We start from the raw sequence: 15724 nt of genomic DNA, 5'->3' as shown, positions 1-15724 counted from the left end.
ACCTGGGGAACAATCATCACACGGACCAAAGAACAAAAAAACTACAAAGAACTACAGACATGGATGACACATAGTGCTGCACAATTAATCGCATCGCAATCGCAATGTCAGCCTGTGCAATTATATGACAGCAAAATGTTGCAATTATATTAAATAAATCCATGCGTGGACTTGTTAACACCAACTTTCTGATAACAGTTTGATGATTTTCCTTGCTGTTTAAAAAAAGAAAGAAAAACGAACAAAAAAGGCAGTGCATGTGTGGCATGCACGTGTGTGATGTGCGTCGTCACTTGTGTGTGCGCAGCGCGGAAATACCAGAGCGAAGATGGATGCAGAGGAGGTTGACAGTGATCTGGTAGCTAAAAAAAAAAACTCTACGTCTGTTGTATGGCAGTATTTTGGATTTAGGTTTACTGACACTGAGCAGCTACATCACGTGGCAATACGAAAACATTTCTAGTTTTACAAATACACATTTCAGCATTATCACTAAACTGTGGATTTTCCTTAAAACCCATCAAGTTGACTCATGATACCATTTATTATAATCGCAATCGCACATCGCAATATTAGCATGAATAACCGCAATGGGAAAAATTACCCAAATCGTGCAGCCCTATTTCAAAATAAGAGTCCAAGACAGGGGTACACAGACAGAGTTCGTTACATAGCCCCCCCCCCAAGAGCGGCTTCCAGACGCTCCCAGAGAGTCCACAATAAAGTCCAGGTGAGCGAAGGAACGGAGGGCAAGGCCTGTGATGAGACAAAGGCTCTGGGGACCAGGGCGGAGGTGCGGGCGGAGGCTGGAGCCAGGGCGGAGACACGGGCGGAGGCTGGAGCCAGGGCGGAGACACCCGGAAAACAAAACACAAGGCAGACACAGACAATCTGGTGAGTTTAGACATTTTGGCCCAGGCACAGAGTTCATGCAGAACAGAGGTCACCATCTTAAGCCAGGCTGAGAGTTCACAATTGGCCATCTTGGACTGGGCAGAGTTCAGTATTGGCCATTTTTAACAGGATGGAAAGTTCAAATTCGGTCATCTTGGGCAGGGCAGAGAGACTTTGCGGGTCATGCACAGTCATTTTGGCAAGGGTAAAAAAACCTATGAAGCTTTGGAGTGACCATATCAGCTAGCCTACTGGGCACGGGGATCTCAGGAGTAACCATCTCAGCCTTAAAGGGAATTCAGGGAACTCGGAAATAAGGCTTTATGGTCAGGACAGAAGAATCAGGGAACGTAGGCTCAATTAACTTGGTTGACACCGAAAGCTCAATGGACTCAAATTCACTTCTTTCAGTGAAAACAGACAATGCAGAGGACTCATGTGACCTTGGTGACTCTGGCGATTCATCTGAGGCTGGGGGGTTCACTTGTGACAGGATGGGTATGAGGCTCAGGTTCAGACCTTCCAGTCGTGATAGGAGGTGTAGGAGATGACTCAAATACTTCATATTCAGGGGCTTGAAGAACACAAGAAACAGAAGAGCAGAAAGCAGACCACACACACCAAAGAGCCATGGTGAATACAGGAAGCTCAGAGTTCAAAGGACAAACCTCCGATGCCATCGTGAGAACGGGTGCAGGCATGACGATGACCCTCTTAAAAACAGGTGCAGCCATGGCAACGTCTCTCTGGGGAATAGGTGCAGGTATGGAGACAGCCATCTGGAGAACAGATGCAGGTATGGCAGCAGCCATCCTGAAAACTGCTGTAGACCTGACGAATGCCCTTCTAAAAATAGGGGCAGGCATGATAATAGACCTCCAAAGAACAAGTGCAGGTATGACAGTGGCTTTCTCGAGAACAGGTGCAGACATGACAACAGCCATCTTGTGAAGTGGCTCGGGTGTCAACACCGGGCGAATATGTAAGGGATAATGTAGAGGCAGCCGGTAGTTATTGGGAAATAAGCCCCGACAGTGTGATCAGGACCCGACGCGAAGCGGAGGGTCTTGTATCACACTGAAGGGGCTTATTTCCCAATAACTACCGGCTGCCTCTACATTATCCCGCTTATTACACGGCTACTTGCCACATAAGAAAAAAAAACTGGACATGAATATGAATTTGAAACGTTTTATTGGCATATTTGTTTTAAATTAACATTTTTATCCTTCCGCGAAACTTTGCACAGATGCATAAAATGATCGTAATACCTTATTAAGATCCTCTGCTTCATACTTGTCTGTCTCCATTTTTTCTCTTTTAGCCAGTCTTTGAGAAGTTTTAATGCCCATTCTGTATTTTTGTGTGTGTTGGCTTCGTAGCTGTCATGCTCTATTTTGTCAAGTTCAGTCTCAGTAAGCTGTCTGTGTCTTGTCGTGATTGTCGAGTGTTTGTCACAAGATGGCGCCAGACAGACAGTAATCTTTATTGATCTTTATTGGCACGGAGCGATTTTACTCGTGCAAGTAGTACCGGCTATGCGTTATTATTTTGGAGCGGTTATTATTTGAAAAGAACGAACCTGCAAATGTCTCAACTGACCAATCAGAATCAAGCATTCCAGAGAGCCGTGTAATAAGACTAGAGAGAGCGGTATCAATGCTGACAACGGACTGCTGGTGCGTGGACCTCTTCCTCCTCCGCAGACTGTGCGAGGGAATAGCGCTCACCGTCTCGGCAGTCTTTAGCGTGGAGGCTGCAGATTTCGCCTCTGGCAGCTCCGGCATGAATCGCACATGCCCTCCGCCACGTAATTCCACATGATGGGCAACAGCGAAAAAGTCTAACACCTTCAGCTCATAAATCTCCTGCATCGGGACTGGCTCACCCAAGCAGTGATTGAATTAGATCTTCATCTCTGTCTCGTTGAGACGCAGACCCTGTGAATCCGCCCAAAACCCTTCAGGCAAATCCTCCATGGTTGACCCCGCAGACGAAGGGAAGCAAGTTTGGTACGCCTCTGCCAGAACTCAGAGGTGGGGAGAGGAACACAAAAGTAAGCACCGCTGTAAGTTGACAAACTGGATTCTATGGAGACGAGGGAAAACACACTGAAATGAAGGATTACTGCTGGATCCTGGTTTTGGTCGATCGTTCTGTAACGGGTAAATCCAGATAAGACAGGATGCGGATCCAAATGCAGTTAGGTTTATTTATAATGATAACAAACGGGCAAAAACATAGCAGGCAAATCCAACAAGGACCACGAAACACTATAACACCAAACAACGATCGACATCAGACACTGGAAACACTAGGTTTAAATACACAGGGTAATCAGGGAAAACAAGAGTTACACGTCACACGTGACGCGTAAGTCAAATAGATATTTACCACAAAATTTATCACATTAAAACTCCAATTTGCGTTTGTTTTAGATTCATTTGAAGTCACCATAATGGTGATTCATGTTCCCTTTAGTTAGGCATTTGTCCCTTGACCTTCACTGAACTAACTCTGCTCTTTTAGCAATTCCAACAATGTTTTATTAAGACAACTTGTTCATGGCTTGATGGATGACAAAAATCTATCATGTCACCTAAGCTTGATTGTTTTTATGTTATGCTGCCTATCATTTAAACATGAAATGATGAAATAAGAATAAAGAACTAAAATATATAAAAGTGACACTCTATGCTGATCTAAAAACACACTAAATTGAATAAGATTGCTGTAATGTGTCAGTTGTGGATTTTTGCTACAGAGAGACATGAACAGTTTGGATACAAATCTCAACAATGGTGAAAGTAAATGGTAAGAAAGAGTTTTCTACAATCCTGGGGCCTCATTTATCAACAGTGAGCAGAAAATGTTCTATATTTTTACCTACGAATTAAATTTAGTATGTGCGTAATCCAAAAAATTGGGATTTATCAAACATGCATCTTACACACATCAGTAAGTAATCCTTGATGATAAATCCCAGTTTTTCTTAAGCACCATGCTCGTGCACGTTCATGGTCATTTGCATTCCGAAACGCCTTCAATGAACCATATATGTGACAAAACCTTCCTTTATAAGTCACATGGTTGTGCTTTTTCCCTCACCGCATTAATGGCAAAGAGAGTGAAAAAGAGGAACTTTACAGACACAGAAGTTGAGTTACTGGTGGATGAGGTTGAATCCAAATAACACATCAGGGCTGGACATTAAGGCTTATCCGCTTGTCCGGGACAAGTGGATTTTTTGTAGGACAAGTGTAAGAGAAAATTTGTTGTCCGACTGGACAAGTTAAATTTCAATCAATGTTACTTCACTTTATGTGCCGTTAACGACAGAGCAGAACGCGCAGCTCAAACACCGAGCGGAATATTGAACAGAGAGCGCAGCACGCCGACACACATGTTTACATGTACTGTTATTGTTACTAAACAAGCTGTGCGCACATTAAACCTGATCGCCGAACATGTGTGCGTGCTGCGCGACAGCGATTTGAATCTGACAGAGTTCGATTGATTTTATATATATATATAACAGATAATCTAGATACATTTATTCTAATAAGTTTTAAAACATGGTAATGTTTTGCTTTAGTGTTTTTATGTCAGACAATCATTGAAAAATCTTCTATTAGTTTGCTTTAATTGCTAGTCCGGGTTTGGTTGAAGGTTACAGTTTGTCCGGTTAGAACAAGTATGTCTCACTCACAAGCATTCAAATCGTTGACTTTATTAAATGTGCATAGATGTGTGTTTAGTATAATGCACGCACAGTCCACAAAACGTCCTTTGATTTGAATCAATCCTGCTTATTTAAACTATAACTATTTACACTATTCAGCCGATCTCCTTTCCCGTTATCATTCACCTGCTCTATTCTCCGACACTGCGCAGACTCTCTAGCGGTAAGTTTTGGAACAGTCCATTTCGCACTTAACAACATGAGGTTGAATTATGACTATAAATTTTATGTTAATCTCAATTCATTTTAATTAAAATTCAAGTATTGTAGCAATTGTATGTTATACATTATTCTTATTAACACACCTATAATACTTAAAAGTATTTTAAGGATGGATGATAGAGATTTTATGTGCCACCAGAGTAACTGCTGGCCCCTGCCTGGCCACCACTGAAAATCCCTTGCTCCGCCACTGATTAGCAAAACACAAAAAATACATTATAATATAAATCTTTACCTGGACAAGTGACTTTTGTGCATGGACAAGTGAAACATAAATTTACTTGTCCGAAGGCCAAGTTGCTCAAAAAGTTAATGTCAAGCCCTGCACAAACTGTTTGGTTCACTTAGTGCAGGAGGAGTGACTAACAAAAGAAAAAAAATCTGCATGGGAACATGTTACCTGTGCGGTTAATTCTATTGGGTATGAAGAGAGTAGGGCTGGACCAGAAAATTCGAATATTCGTTCGGTGGGTTGACATTCGATTTTCAGTTTTGAGATTCGAATATATATATATATATATATAAATATTTTTCAGCGTTAATGCAGAGCTTTTGCCAAGCAGGAAGTGTGCTTCACGCTCCCGCTCTGTAGGTGGCGCAGAGAGACCAACATCCATAGCCAACAGCCATCAAACTCCACCAATAGAAAAAGAGATTGCCTCGAACGGAAAGCGTGCTTCCTGCTTTGGCATTCACGCTACAGCCTAGTTTATGGTCGCCGCGTCCGCAAGAGCGCGTTGGTGCGCGCGGCAAAAATGACGTCAACGCGGAGTGGGCGGTCGTGCGCGTTGGGTGTGCGAGACCCCATTTCGCGTGGCGATGTGCACGGCATTTTTTGTAACTTTGCGCGTGGCTCCGCATCTGAAAATTACCGAACTCAAGGCGATTCTGTCCGAGCAGGCAAGCCTGTGACGTATCTCTTTGATAAATCCAAGCAAAACAATGTATATATTTATCTGACACTCTGGAAGTAAAGTATGGAAACTTTGCAGTTTAAAACACGAATTATTTTACATGATTCAGAATGTTTGGCTTATATTTGTATTGAATGAACCACTGGATGAGGAATAAAATATAAATCTTAAGATGTCTGTACTGTTTGTTTAGTAAAAACGTTAATGAAATGATAATGTTTAATAAAGACATATTTAAAAGATTGTTGTTTTATTCATGTTCTCATATTTATATATATCAAACTCTAATGTTAAAAGCAGTAGGGTTGTTCCAGCGGACGACTTCTTCTATCCTCTTCTTTGTGTTTGTTTTTGACTTTATTGCTCGCGTCGCCGCCTGGTGGTTAAAAAAATAGTGCAACGGCGAGCGCGTTAACTATAAACGCCTCATCCGTTTGGTGAGACGCGCACGCGATCCGCGGAGGCTTGCGTTGCGGACCAAAGCGCGAGTATAACCAGCCCTTAATAGTGTTGTAAATAACGTTCAGTTTCTTGCAAAAACTGATTGATTTGCTTCACAAGACGTCAATATTTCACACGGAGTTATGGGGGATTACTTTTGTATTGGATATATATGCTTTAGCTCTTAAAGTGTGCGGATCGGTTGACTTGCATGACGGAGCACTGGGGTTTCTGCAAAATATGTTCTTTATTGTTCTTATGAAAAAAACATATTGGATGGTGTAAGTGTTATAATAAATAAACTTGATTTTAAAAGTATGCTACCGTTTTATTACAGTTTGTTGAACTTTGTTCATTTATTTTCGTTGTTTTATTTAAATAGCCTACCCTACGTTGTCAGTAATTACTGTGCTGCTAATTTCTGATACGGGAATGTTTGTTTGTTAGAAAAATGTTGTTAGAAAATAGGCTACCTTATTAAAAGTATTGCTCTTGTGTTTTGTTTAGGGATGCTCCGATCGATCGGCCGCAGATCGGTATCGGCCGATAACGGCATTAAATGACTCGATCGGTCCTCGTTAAATTTGCCGATCTCGTGAACCGATCTTTCTGTTTACTTTTGTCTGTCATGATACGGCTCCTCAATGCGGCTGCACGTAGAGACCATTTTTACGCAGTGAGAGCATTTTTATAACCCGTGGCTGATGCGCGACGTGTAGATTTGCATTTCTCTCTTTGCCTTCACAGAGATATGTGTATTTTCTACGAGGACGCGGTCCGGTCCTAACATCGCGACCCGTCTTCAGATCCCCATCAAACAGCGTATACAACACATATCTATCGCGGACAATTGCATCCTCGTGTCAAAAGTTTATTATTTGCATGCGTTTTAAAGTTTTGAGCGTTTAAACTTTCATTTTCCTCACAGCTGCTCTCGTCTGCATACACCCGCCGCGCGCACACACAGCAGCCTGTCATCAGTGAGTGCACGTGACAGAGCGATCTCTGTCAAGTCTTAAAGCTACAGTAACCTAATTCATCTCTCAATTAGGGCTGGAACGACGCGTCGACGTAGTCGATTACGTCGATTACGTAATTACGTCGATTTGCCGGAAATGCGTCGATGCGTCGCATTGTTTACGTTTTCAAATGAAGGCGGCTTCAGCTCCGACCGGATAATACGAGTGTTATACCAAACAGCCAGAACGTGATCAAAAGTGTGGGAATACTTTAAGCAGAGACCAAATAAAACACATACTGTGTAAAACTGAAATGGCATACCACAGCAGCGCAGCATGATCATCTTAAAAGAAAACAACCTGGAGCTCTCCGACCTCAAAATGACGCGACGGCAGCGTAAGTATTTGAAATGTACAGTAAGTTTTTATACAACAATAGAATCAATGCAGGCATATAGTGCAATACAGCTGTGTTTACATCTTAGTTTAATACGAGCTGCGAGACGCCTGACAGACACGACATTGCATCGCGTCTGGGCAGTATGTTGAAACAGTAAATAAAGAGCGGGACATGTTTAACTTTTTATATTAAGAAGTTATGAAATAATAAGTTACTGTTACACTGCGATAGGCATGTGCCCGCGTGCACTGAAAGCCAGCTGGCAGTGCGGAGTTCCCATAGCTTATTTTTTTGCTATGTGCGCAGATATTATAAAAGCTCGTCTCGTTAGGCATTCCTGACATGCGTTTATTTGAAGTAACAGCAGCGTAAACGCCGTTTATAAAATATTAGAATATCATACTAACTAAATTTGTAGTTACCCGAGAATTAAGCAAAGTTAAATGTTAAAGTTGAGGCTAAATGAGAATGCAGTAACGTTACTACTGATAGTAATAATATTAACAGTAATAATATAATGGTTACATTTTATAATAAGGGTTTATGAATCACAATGAACTTATTTTTACTTCAGTCTGAACTAATGCTGAGTAAATGCATGTACTAATCATAAACTAATGAAGAGTCATCATTAAGTACAACATGACATGTTTTTTAGTATTAATAAACAATGATTTCATGTGAGTCATTTTGTAGTTAATGATGACTCTTCATTAGTTTATGATTAGCACTAGGGCTGGAACAATAAAGAGCGCGACATGTTTTTATATTAATAAGGAGTAATTATTCAGTTTGATTTATTTTTATTTTACTTGTTTAATATTAATATTTTTTGTTTAAGGTGAATAATGCCCCTTTTGCACTGTTTATGTTAGGCTGAATTAATGTTGGACTTGTTTTTATGTGATTTGTTATATTTTCCTTGGCACTGGCACTGTTTGTGTATTTGTTTAATTGAGAAAATGCTTCAATAAAATGTTGGCATTAATAGCAGATGTTACATTTATTATTTGTAAAAAAAAATCTTTAGACTATTCGATTAATCGAAAAAATAATCGATAGACTAATCGGTTGAAAAAATAGTCGAAATTTGCAGCTCTACTCTCAATAAAATCATTATCTGCTCTTCACTAAAGAACTGTTGTACCTTATACGAATGCTTGTATATTTAATTCATACAGTAAAGACTTTTAACTGTTTTATTTTCATTAGTTTTTACAGACATAAGCCTTTTTAAAGGCATATTAAATTTCTCTTAGCAGAAGAAATATTGTTGCTAATTTATTTGATTCTCTATTAAAACAATAATATACCTAATTACTGCAAGTAATATAACAAAGGCAACATCTGTGGTTTTACTTTATCTAGAAATTTTTTTAAAAGTTACAGTCATCAAAGAGCTTGCATATCAGCTTGAAAAATCGGTATCAGCATTGGTATCGGCCGATCACGAAGACAACAAATCGGTGATCGGTATCGGCCTGCAAAAATCCTGATCGGAGCATCCCTAGTTTTGTTTCACTAATGCTGTTCTCACATGATGCATGACAGGCACGCCGCTTCCGGCTTGCGCTGTTCTGTAGTATTTTTAAAGTTTATTAATTCTAAACGTGTCACATGTCCATATTGCACGAAAAAAAAGGCACTACACTCCCTTTGGTCCGCAGCAACACATCCGCCACATAATAAAACTGTGGATAGACAGACACACACAGAGATTCCTGCCTTTATTAAAGAGAAAAAATATGTTCAGCCCCTCCTTCCGAAGCTTCGAATATTCAATTTTATTTCTACTAGAGCTTCGAAGCTCAAAAAATTGTATTCGGAACAGCCCTAGAAGAGAGAGAACACTTCCAGAAAATAAAAAAAATGTTTTAACATTAAATTATCAACCAAAAAAAGCGTCACAGCACACTGACGTGAAATCAGTGCAACTGGAGGATGACAGACAACGATAGAGTTTCCACCTTGAACAGCCGCATATAACCAGCATCATCTGCGGGATCTTTGAAAACACGCTCCTGGGGGATGGATGATTTGCCAAGTCTTCCAATAACGCAAGATAAGCCATTGCACTGTGCCAACTATTTGTCCACCAGGGGTAGACACCAATTTGCTTTTACTATATTAACACAAATTATTTTAACACCTGCTTGTGGATAATAAATACACACTTCTTTACACACTGGGGATGATCCTGTGTAGGGTGCTATTCTACCACTAGATTTTTGTGCGTATATTTACACACTTTCTACGTATAAGTGCAATTTAATAAATTCCACACTGCGTAAAACTGTTCCTACGCACACTTTACGCACACTTCTGTTCGTACGCAAGCTTGATAAATGAGGCCCCTGGTGCCCAGCATGCATTGCCACATGAAGCTTTGTTGTTGATTGTCACCACTGTTGCGTTTCATAGGCGGATTGAAGTGTCTCTAAAGGCTACGGATCTACAGAATTTTCAGTTTTTGAATGAAAGGAAATGTCTGTAAACAAAACGGAGAAAGTACCAGTAATTTTTTGCCGGCACATTATCAGTTTTTTACGGAGTATTTTTTACAGTGTATGAACAATGGCAAGTAGGCTAAATCAGGGGAAAACACTGTGAATCTGAGAGACGAGGAGAGAAGAGTCAGAAAAAAGTTAGAATTTACATTAACACATGCCTAAAAGCATTTGCAGGGCTCCAGACTAACTTTTTTCACTAGGAGCACAGTGGCCCCCAACTGAAAATATTAGGGGCGCAACCAGAAAACTTAGGGGCACACACCGTAAATCAACATACTAACCAAATATTCACATTTCTACTAATTTCCACTGTATTACTAATAAATACTTTGATTATAGATGCAGAAAGTACAATGTGCTGTTTCAAATTCAGCGTCACATCACAAAAAAGGTCAAATTTACTGGTCGCACATGTGCGACTGGATGTAAATTCAGTGGCACACTCTCAAATTTTCGTGGCAAAATGCCACCATTTGGTAGCAGTCTGGAGCCCTGATTTGTGGTCTTTGTACAGGATCGGAAAATATCTAAGAAAAAATGTTCTTGTTTTTTGTTTAATTATAAATGCCGAACATATTTTAAAGAATTTTTCATGTAAAATGCTTGAAAAAACCCATCTATTATTTATCCTTCGATCCATCCATACTGTACATGCAATGCCCTCCATACGTTTTGGGACAGTAAAGACAAAATTTCTATGTTTCTTTATTTTAATAACAGGAGATGCTTTACCAACACACATAGATGTTTTATCATCAAACAAAAAAACTTTCATCCTGACTTATGCGTGTTGTCATCAAAGCATCAGACTGTAAAAGTAATGGATCAAACTGATAAAACACATTCTCTGCTTTTCATGTGTGAACAATTAATGCATCAGGACACAGCTCATCATCATGTAACACTTGTCAGACAAACGTGTTGGTCTGTTGAGTTAGTAAATCGTGTAGCCCTATGTTAAAACAGATGAATAATATAATGTGACATTCTGTACTTTTGTCTTATATATTCACCTTTTAATGTTTAGACATTTCTTGACTCCACAGCAAACAGAGCAAACTGAGTAATTCGTACAGTAAGTGTACTTAACTGTACTATTTTGAGACACCTAAATATGAACTAAAATATGGTTAAATCGTATCTAAAAAATATTTAGGTACCACCTGAATCCATCTTTCGTACAAAGATGGGTTCAAGTGGAAACTAAATACATTTTTTCAAATACAGAGATAGTATGTTAAAAGCACAGTTTAGTTCATATGATGTCTCAAAATAGCACAGTTGAGTACACTTAGATGTTCTTAAGATAATCTTAAAAAGTACTAAAGTAGAATTTTTAGAATATATAGTCCAAAATTTGTGTGTAAAAGAGGTCTTTAAGTGCATTATGGAATATTTCACCTGGAAAGTGCATTAAAAGCAACAGTAAGAGTTTATTTAAGAGCCTATTGTTGTAATCCCGCAGTTGTCATCGATAGCCGGATGACTTCAAAGTACCGCGAGAGCAATTTTTTTAAATCGCTCTCGCGGAACTTTGACGTCATTCGGCTGTCGGTTCTTGCAGCGCTGCATGAAGTCGAACAAGCCTAATGTAAACATGCCGCTTTCTTGCCCGCCAACCCTCCTGCTAGGCCACGTGACTGAAAACTGTCAATATGAAAAAGGTGTAACACGGAGAGAGACAAATTATACCCAATAAAAGTGCGAATATGCACTAATAATGCAATTCGGAAAGCTGTTCACTGCTGACAAATGTCACTAGTGATCCCTAAAATGCTCATGATTCCTCATACCCTAAGGTTGTATCATACATAAAGTTACGCCATAAGTTTCAAAAAGCTATTCGGGTTAGACATTTCGCTGTAGAAACTGTCTCACCTGTCTGCCAGCTCCAAAACCTCATGTACGTTCGCGGTGCTTACACGGATCTCGCCCGTGTACATGAACTGGATGACGCTCTCTACCGTTTCTCGGTCGAGGCCTGCCTCGCTGCTCCACTCCTTCATCTCCACCCGCCGCGAAACCGACTCCGAAAACTGACCCCCTAGTAGCGGCGTAAAGTAGTCGGTTGCCGCGGCAAGGACGGAGCGGTGCGCGGTAAACTCGAAGTCACTACTGGTCGCGCTGCTGAATGCCAGGGTCACGTCACAGAAGAGCCCGAGCTTCCGCTGCTCGTTCTGCCGACGGGAGAGCTCTGAGCAGTGGGTTGCAGACGCGAACTCCTCTGCCTCCTCGGACTCCCCGTCCCCTGCTAGAACGCTGGCCGTGGTCGGACCGCTGCTTCTGCCTGCGTCCTCTGGGTTCGGGACAGCAGCGGCCATGTCGGTGTTCGCAATGCCGGTTCGTAAAGTGTGCAGTTTATGAAGCCGGTCCAGTTGAAATCAACATACAACGAGTAAGAACGTAAACAGTGTTAAGCGCATGCGTACTCGCCTCACACGCTATGACGTTATATGAAAAAGAAACAGTGATGCTAAAATAGCAATTTTTATTTTTTAGACTAGCAAAATTTTGGCAAGAAGCAATGGGCAACAACTTAAGCCATATAATTTGTAATTTTATCTGACAATTTTATCTATCAATTTAATCTTTTGAAAAATGTTGCACGCATCACTTCAATTTTTTGCTACTGAGACACATGTTGTGTCTCTGGCCGTTTCTCAATCCAAAGGCTGTAGCCTGCGGAGGTCGCATATCTTTATAGTCGTCTGCATAAGTTAACTGAGTATTACAATCATAAGAACCATTTTTGAATTTTCATAACATACCGAAGGTGTACATGCAAGGGTACTCTTATTATGATATTATGATATCACAGCCGTATGCAGCGCAAATATAACGACACGCCTATAAGTCCTCCCACTGCGAAGTGATACTAAACTCAATGGAAAAGCTAACCACGCCAAAGTGAGGTGAGCTGACCCGACCCGGGCTGGACTAGGCCGTGGGGTGCTATGCAATGGAAAAGCGCCATTAGTAAAGCTGCGTCCAAATAACCACACTTGCGGCCTTTGCAGTTGGGAATGCACATGTCATGACGTCACCTTCGGCGAAAGTGACTGCGGTTACGCCTTTCTTTTACTGTCTATGGTTTACGCCCACTGAGTGGCAAAAGACAGAGCGGCAGAATGAGTGTACAGTCAGTGTAAAATCAGCGAAAACACGAGGAACACGCGTCTAAATGGGAAACAGCTGTTGTGCGATACACTGTGTTGTGTTTTTTAGACAGACAAACGAACTGCTGCTCCATCAAATTACTTTATTTAACTAACTTTCAGTAATAAAACAAACACACGTGACTCTGGATGTCAATGTATCAGATGGCCACTAGATGTCCTCATAACCTCATATATGTATAACACATACAATATGTTACGTCCCTATTCTTAAGTATATTCCTTTACTGATGCATAGAACTTTTAAACACAGCATTTGAGTTTCATTAACCAAATATTTTCCAGCATAACTACAAAATTATTCTACACATTTCACAAATGCAATTATACTCAGAAACTATTGCATTTCAACTTATTAGTTACACATCCAACAATGCACATACATAGTATGAACTCTCAGTCTTAGTATTTTTACAATTCTACCAGGCCTTGTACGATAAACTTGCTCTTTTTCTACGCTTTCATTACCATTTCTTTCATTTGAAATCTCCTTACTGTCAAGTGCATTGTTTTGATGCATCAACTGACTGCTGACTATCCATGTCAACCCTTTTCTCAAATGTTGAAGAGTCTGTTTCTCTTATTTTTCTTAAATTTCTGTGATTTCTTCTGAACAGCTTTCCATCAGGAGTCTTTACTATAAAAGAACGTGGCTGTCCATGCTTTTCCAGAACAATAGCTGGCTTCCATGAATCTCCCTTTTGCATCCTTATTCCTAGGTTGCAGATGCAGGTAAGTATTTAAGCCCTATTCGCACGGGATTAGTATTACCTGGTGACCTCTAGTGATTTGTAATAATTGCGGAGGTTGTCTGTGATGTTAATCCCGTGCGAATCGGCCATGTCTGTCATTTGTAAAGTAAAAATTCCTCCGCAAATCACCTACCATATTTCGCCGAACACAGAGGTCCTCCTATAATTTTAGTCCCGTGCGAATTGGCATCTCTGTAATTTGGCCAGCATTTGTTGCCTGTGCGCCTTTTTTATTTATTTTTTCTCAGTTTCTGCGCCTCTGACACTGCAGATATGAAGCGCACATACAGAGACACATCCCTCCGATTTTTATTTTGCTTTCATTGTGAAACTTGAGGGCTTTATTAATACCTATATTTCAGATTTTAAACGTCCTCTCCTCTATCTCGATGATTGATATTAAAAATATGCAGAACTGTCAATATTTGCGATTTCTAAAGTTAGGTGAAGCTATGGCTTTCGTGGTAAAGGAATTTCCCTTGTGGTGATTTTGCGTGGCTCACTAGCGCGTTATACCTAACACTTGTTTATTAAAATAAATAAAATTATTATTTAAATCCAAAACGAGGTGCACTGAGGTAGAACGCATGGTGCTACATGTCTTTCCCCTATGAGAAAAAGATTAACACAAGCTATACTACATCTAAATATTTATTTAATAATAATAATAATAATAATAATAACGCAATTAAAATTATGCAGTATTTGTGCACGTATATAGACCCCTTCACGGTTCACGTCACAGGCTGTTCCCACTGTGCATGTCGGGGTCAGAAAAGTCATTACAGCAGATTGAGTTGCGTATTATTCGGTATCGTCAAAAATGCCTACTTAGGTCGTGGGCTGTGAAAATCGCACCAGGTCTTCCGTTAAGTTTTCGCGATTCATGCAGAATCTCAAAAACAAAAAAATACAACATCTGCGTCTGCAAGCAATTAACGTGCAGACTGGGACAATGCAAAGATCAAAGAGGCTTGTGTTTGTAGTGCTCACTTCATTTAAGGGAAGTCATCATTTTTCAGCACTGTTAGATTAAATTATAAAGCCTAAATGGTATGAACAGTTCGACCCCGTGCTGCGCACGCACCCGATAGTCATTCAATGTTTACAAACCTTGAAGGGGTCTATATGTACAAAACTAATGCAATAGGTGTAAAAAGTACTAAAATATTGTACTCAAGTAAAAGTAAAGTTACTTTAATAATATTTTACTTAGGTAAAAGTAAAGTTACTTGTCTAAAAATCTACTCAAGTAAAAGTAAAAAGTAAGTCATTTTAACTTTACTCAGAGTAAAAGTTACTTTTTTACAGCGGGAAGAGGTGGAGGATTCTAGTATAGTTCAAAAACGACAAGGGGATATACATCTCAAACTAGTTGTGTTTAATTGTAGGAACATCTTTACAATTAAAGTGCAATAACAAAAAGTTAATAAAATAAAAAGCTTTTTTAAAGTAAGAAACATTTATGGAATTGTTTAATGATTTTTACATGTGAGTTATGCACTTTTAAAGGTGGTCAGCAGCTTGTAAATACAATCACTATAGTAAGGTTGTAATTGATGTATTGCTGGTAACATACATTATTTTATTAAACTATATATCTAGTTTAAATGAGCATATGAGATGAGTGCCATGTCATACTTTTGACACGTTTATTATCTTCTTACTTCCCTGAACTGGGTATCTGATGACCTTTATTCTTCTCTCTCTCTCT

At 39.9% G+C, this 15724-nt stretch overlaps 1 protein-coding gene across 1 annotated transcript in view; it reads right to left on the bottom strand.

Annotated features, from left to right (window-relative positions):
- The window catches only part of klhl11 (kelch-like family member 11), a 42176-nt gene extending 29653 nt beyond the window's left edge, over positions 1 to 12523 (bottom strand). Inside the window, exon 1 of the mRNA XM_055193575.2 lies at positions 11961 to 12523. Within this exon, the coding sequence (XP_055049550.1) occupies positions 11961 to 12403 (443 nt within the window). The 5' untranslated portion in view covers positions 12404 to 12523. The remainder of the gene's footprint in view (positions 1 to 11960) is intronic.
- Between the last annotated feature and the right edge of the window lie 3201 nt (positions 12524 to 15724).

Source organism: Misgurnus anguillicaudatus, chromosome 4, assembly GCF_027580225.2.
Source record: "Misgurnus anguillicaudatus chromosome 4, ASM2758022v2, whole genome shotgun sequence".
NCBI classification, from domain to species: Eukaryota; Metazoa; Chordata; class Actinopteri; order Cypriniformes; family Cobitidae; genus Misgurnus; species Misgurnus anguillicaudatus.
Note: the sequence above shows the minus strand (reverse complement) of the source record. Positions and strands in the feature narration are given on the sequence as shown.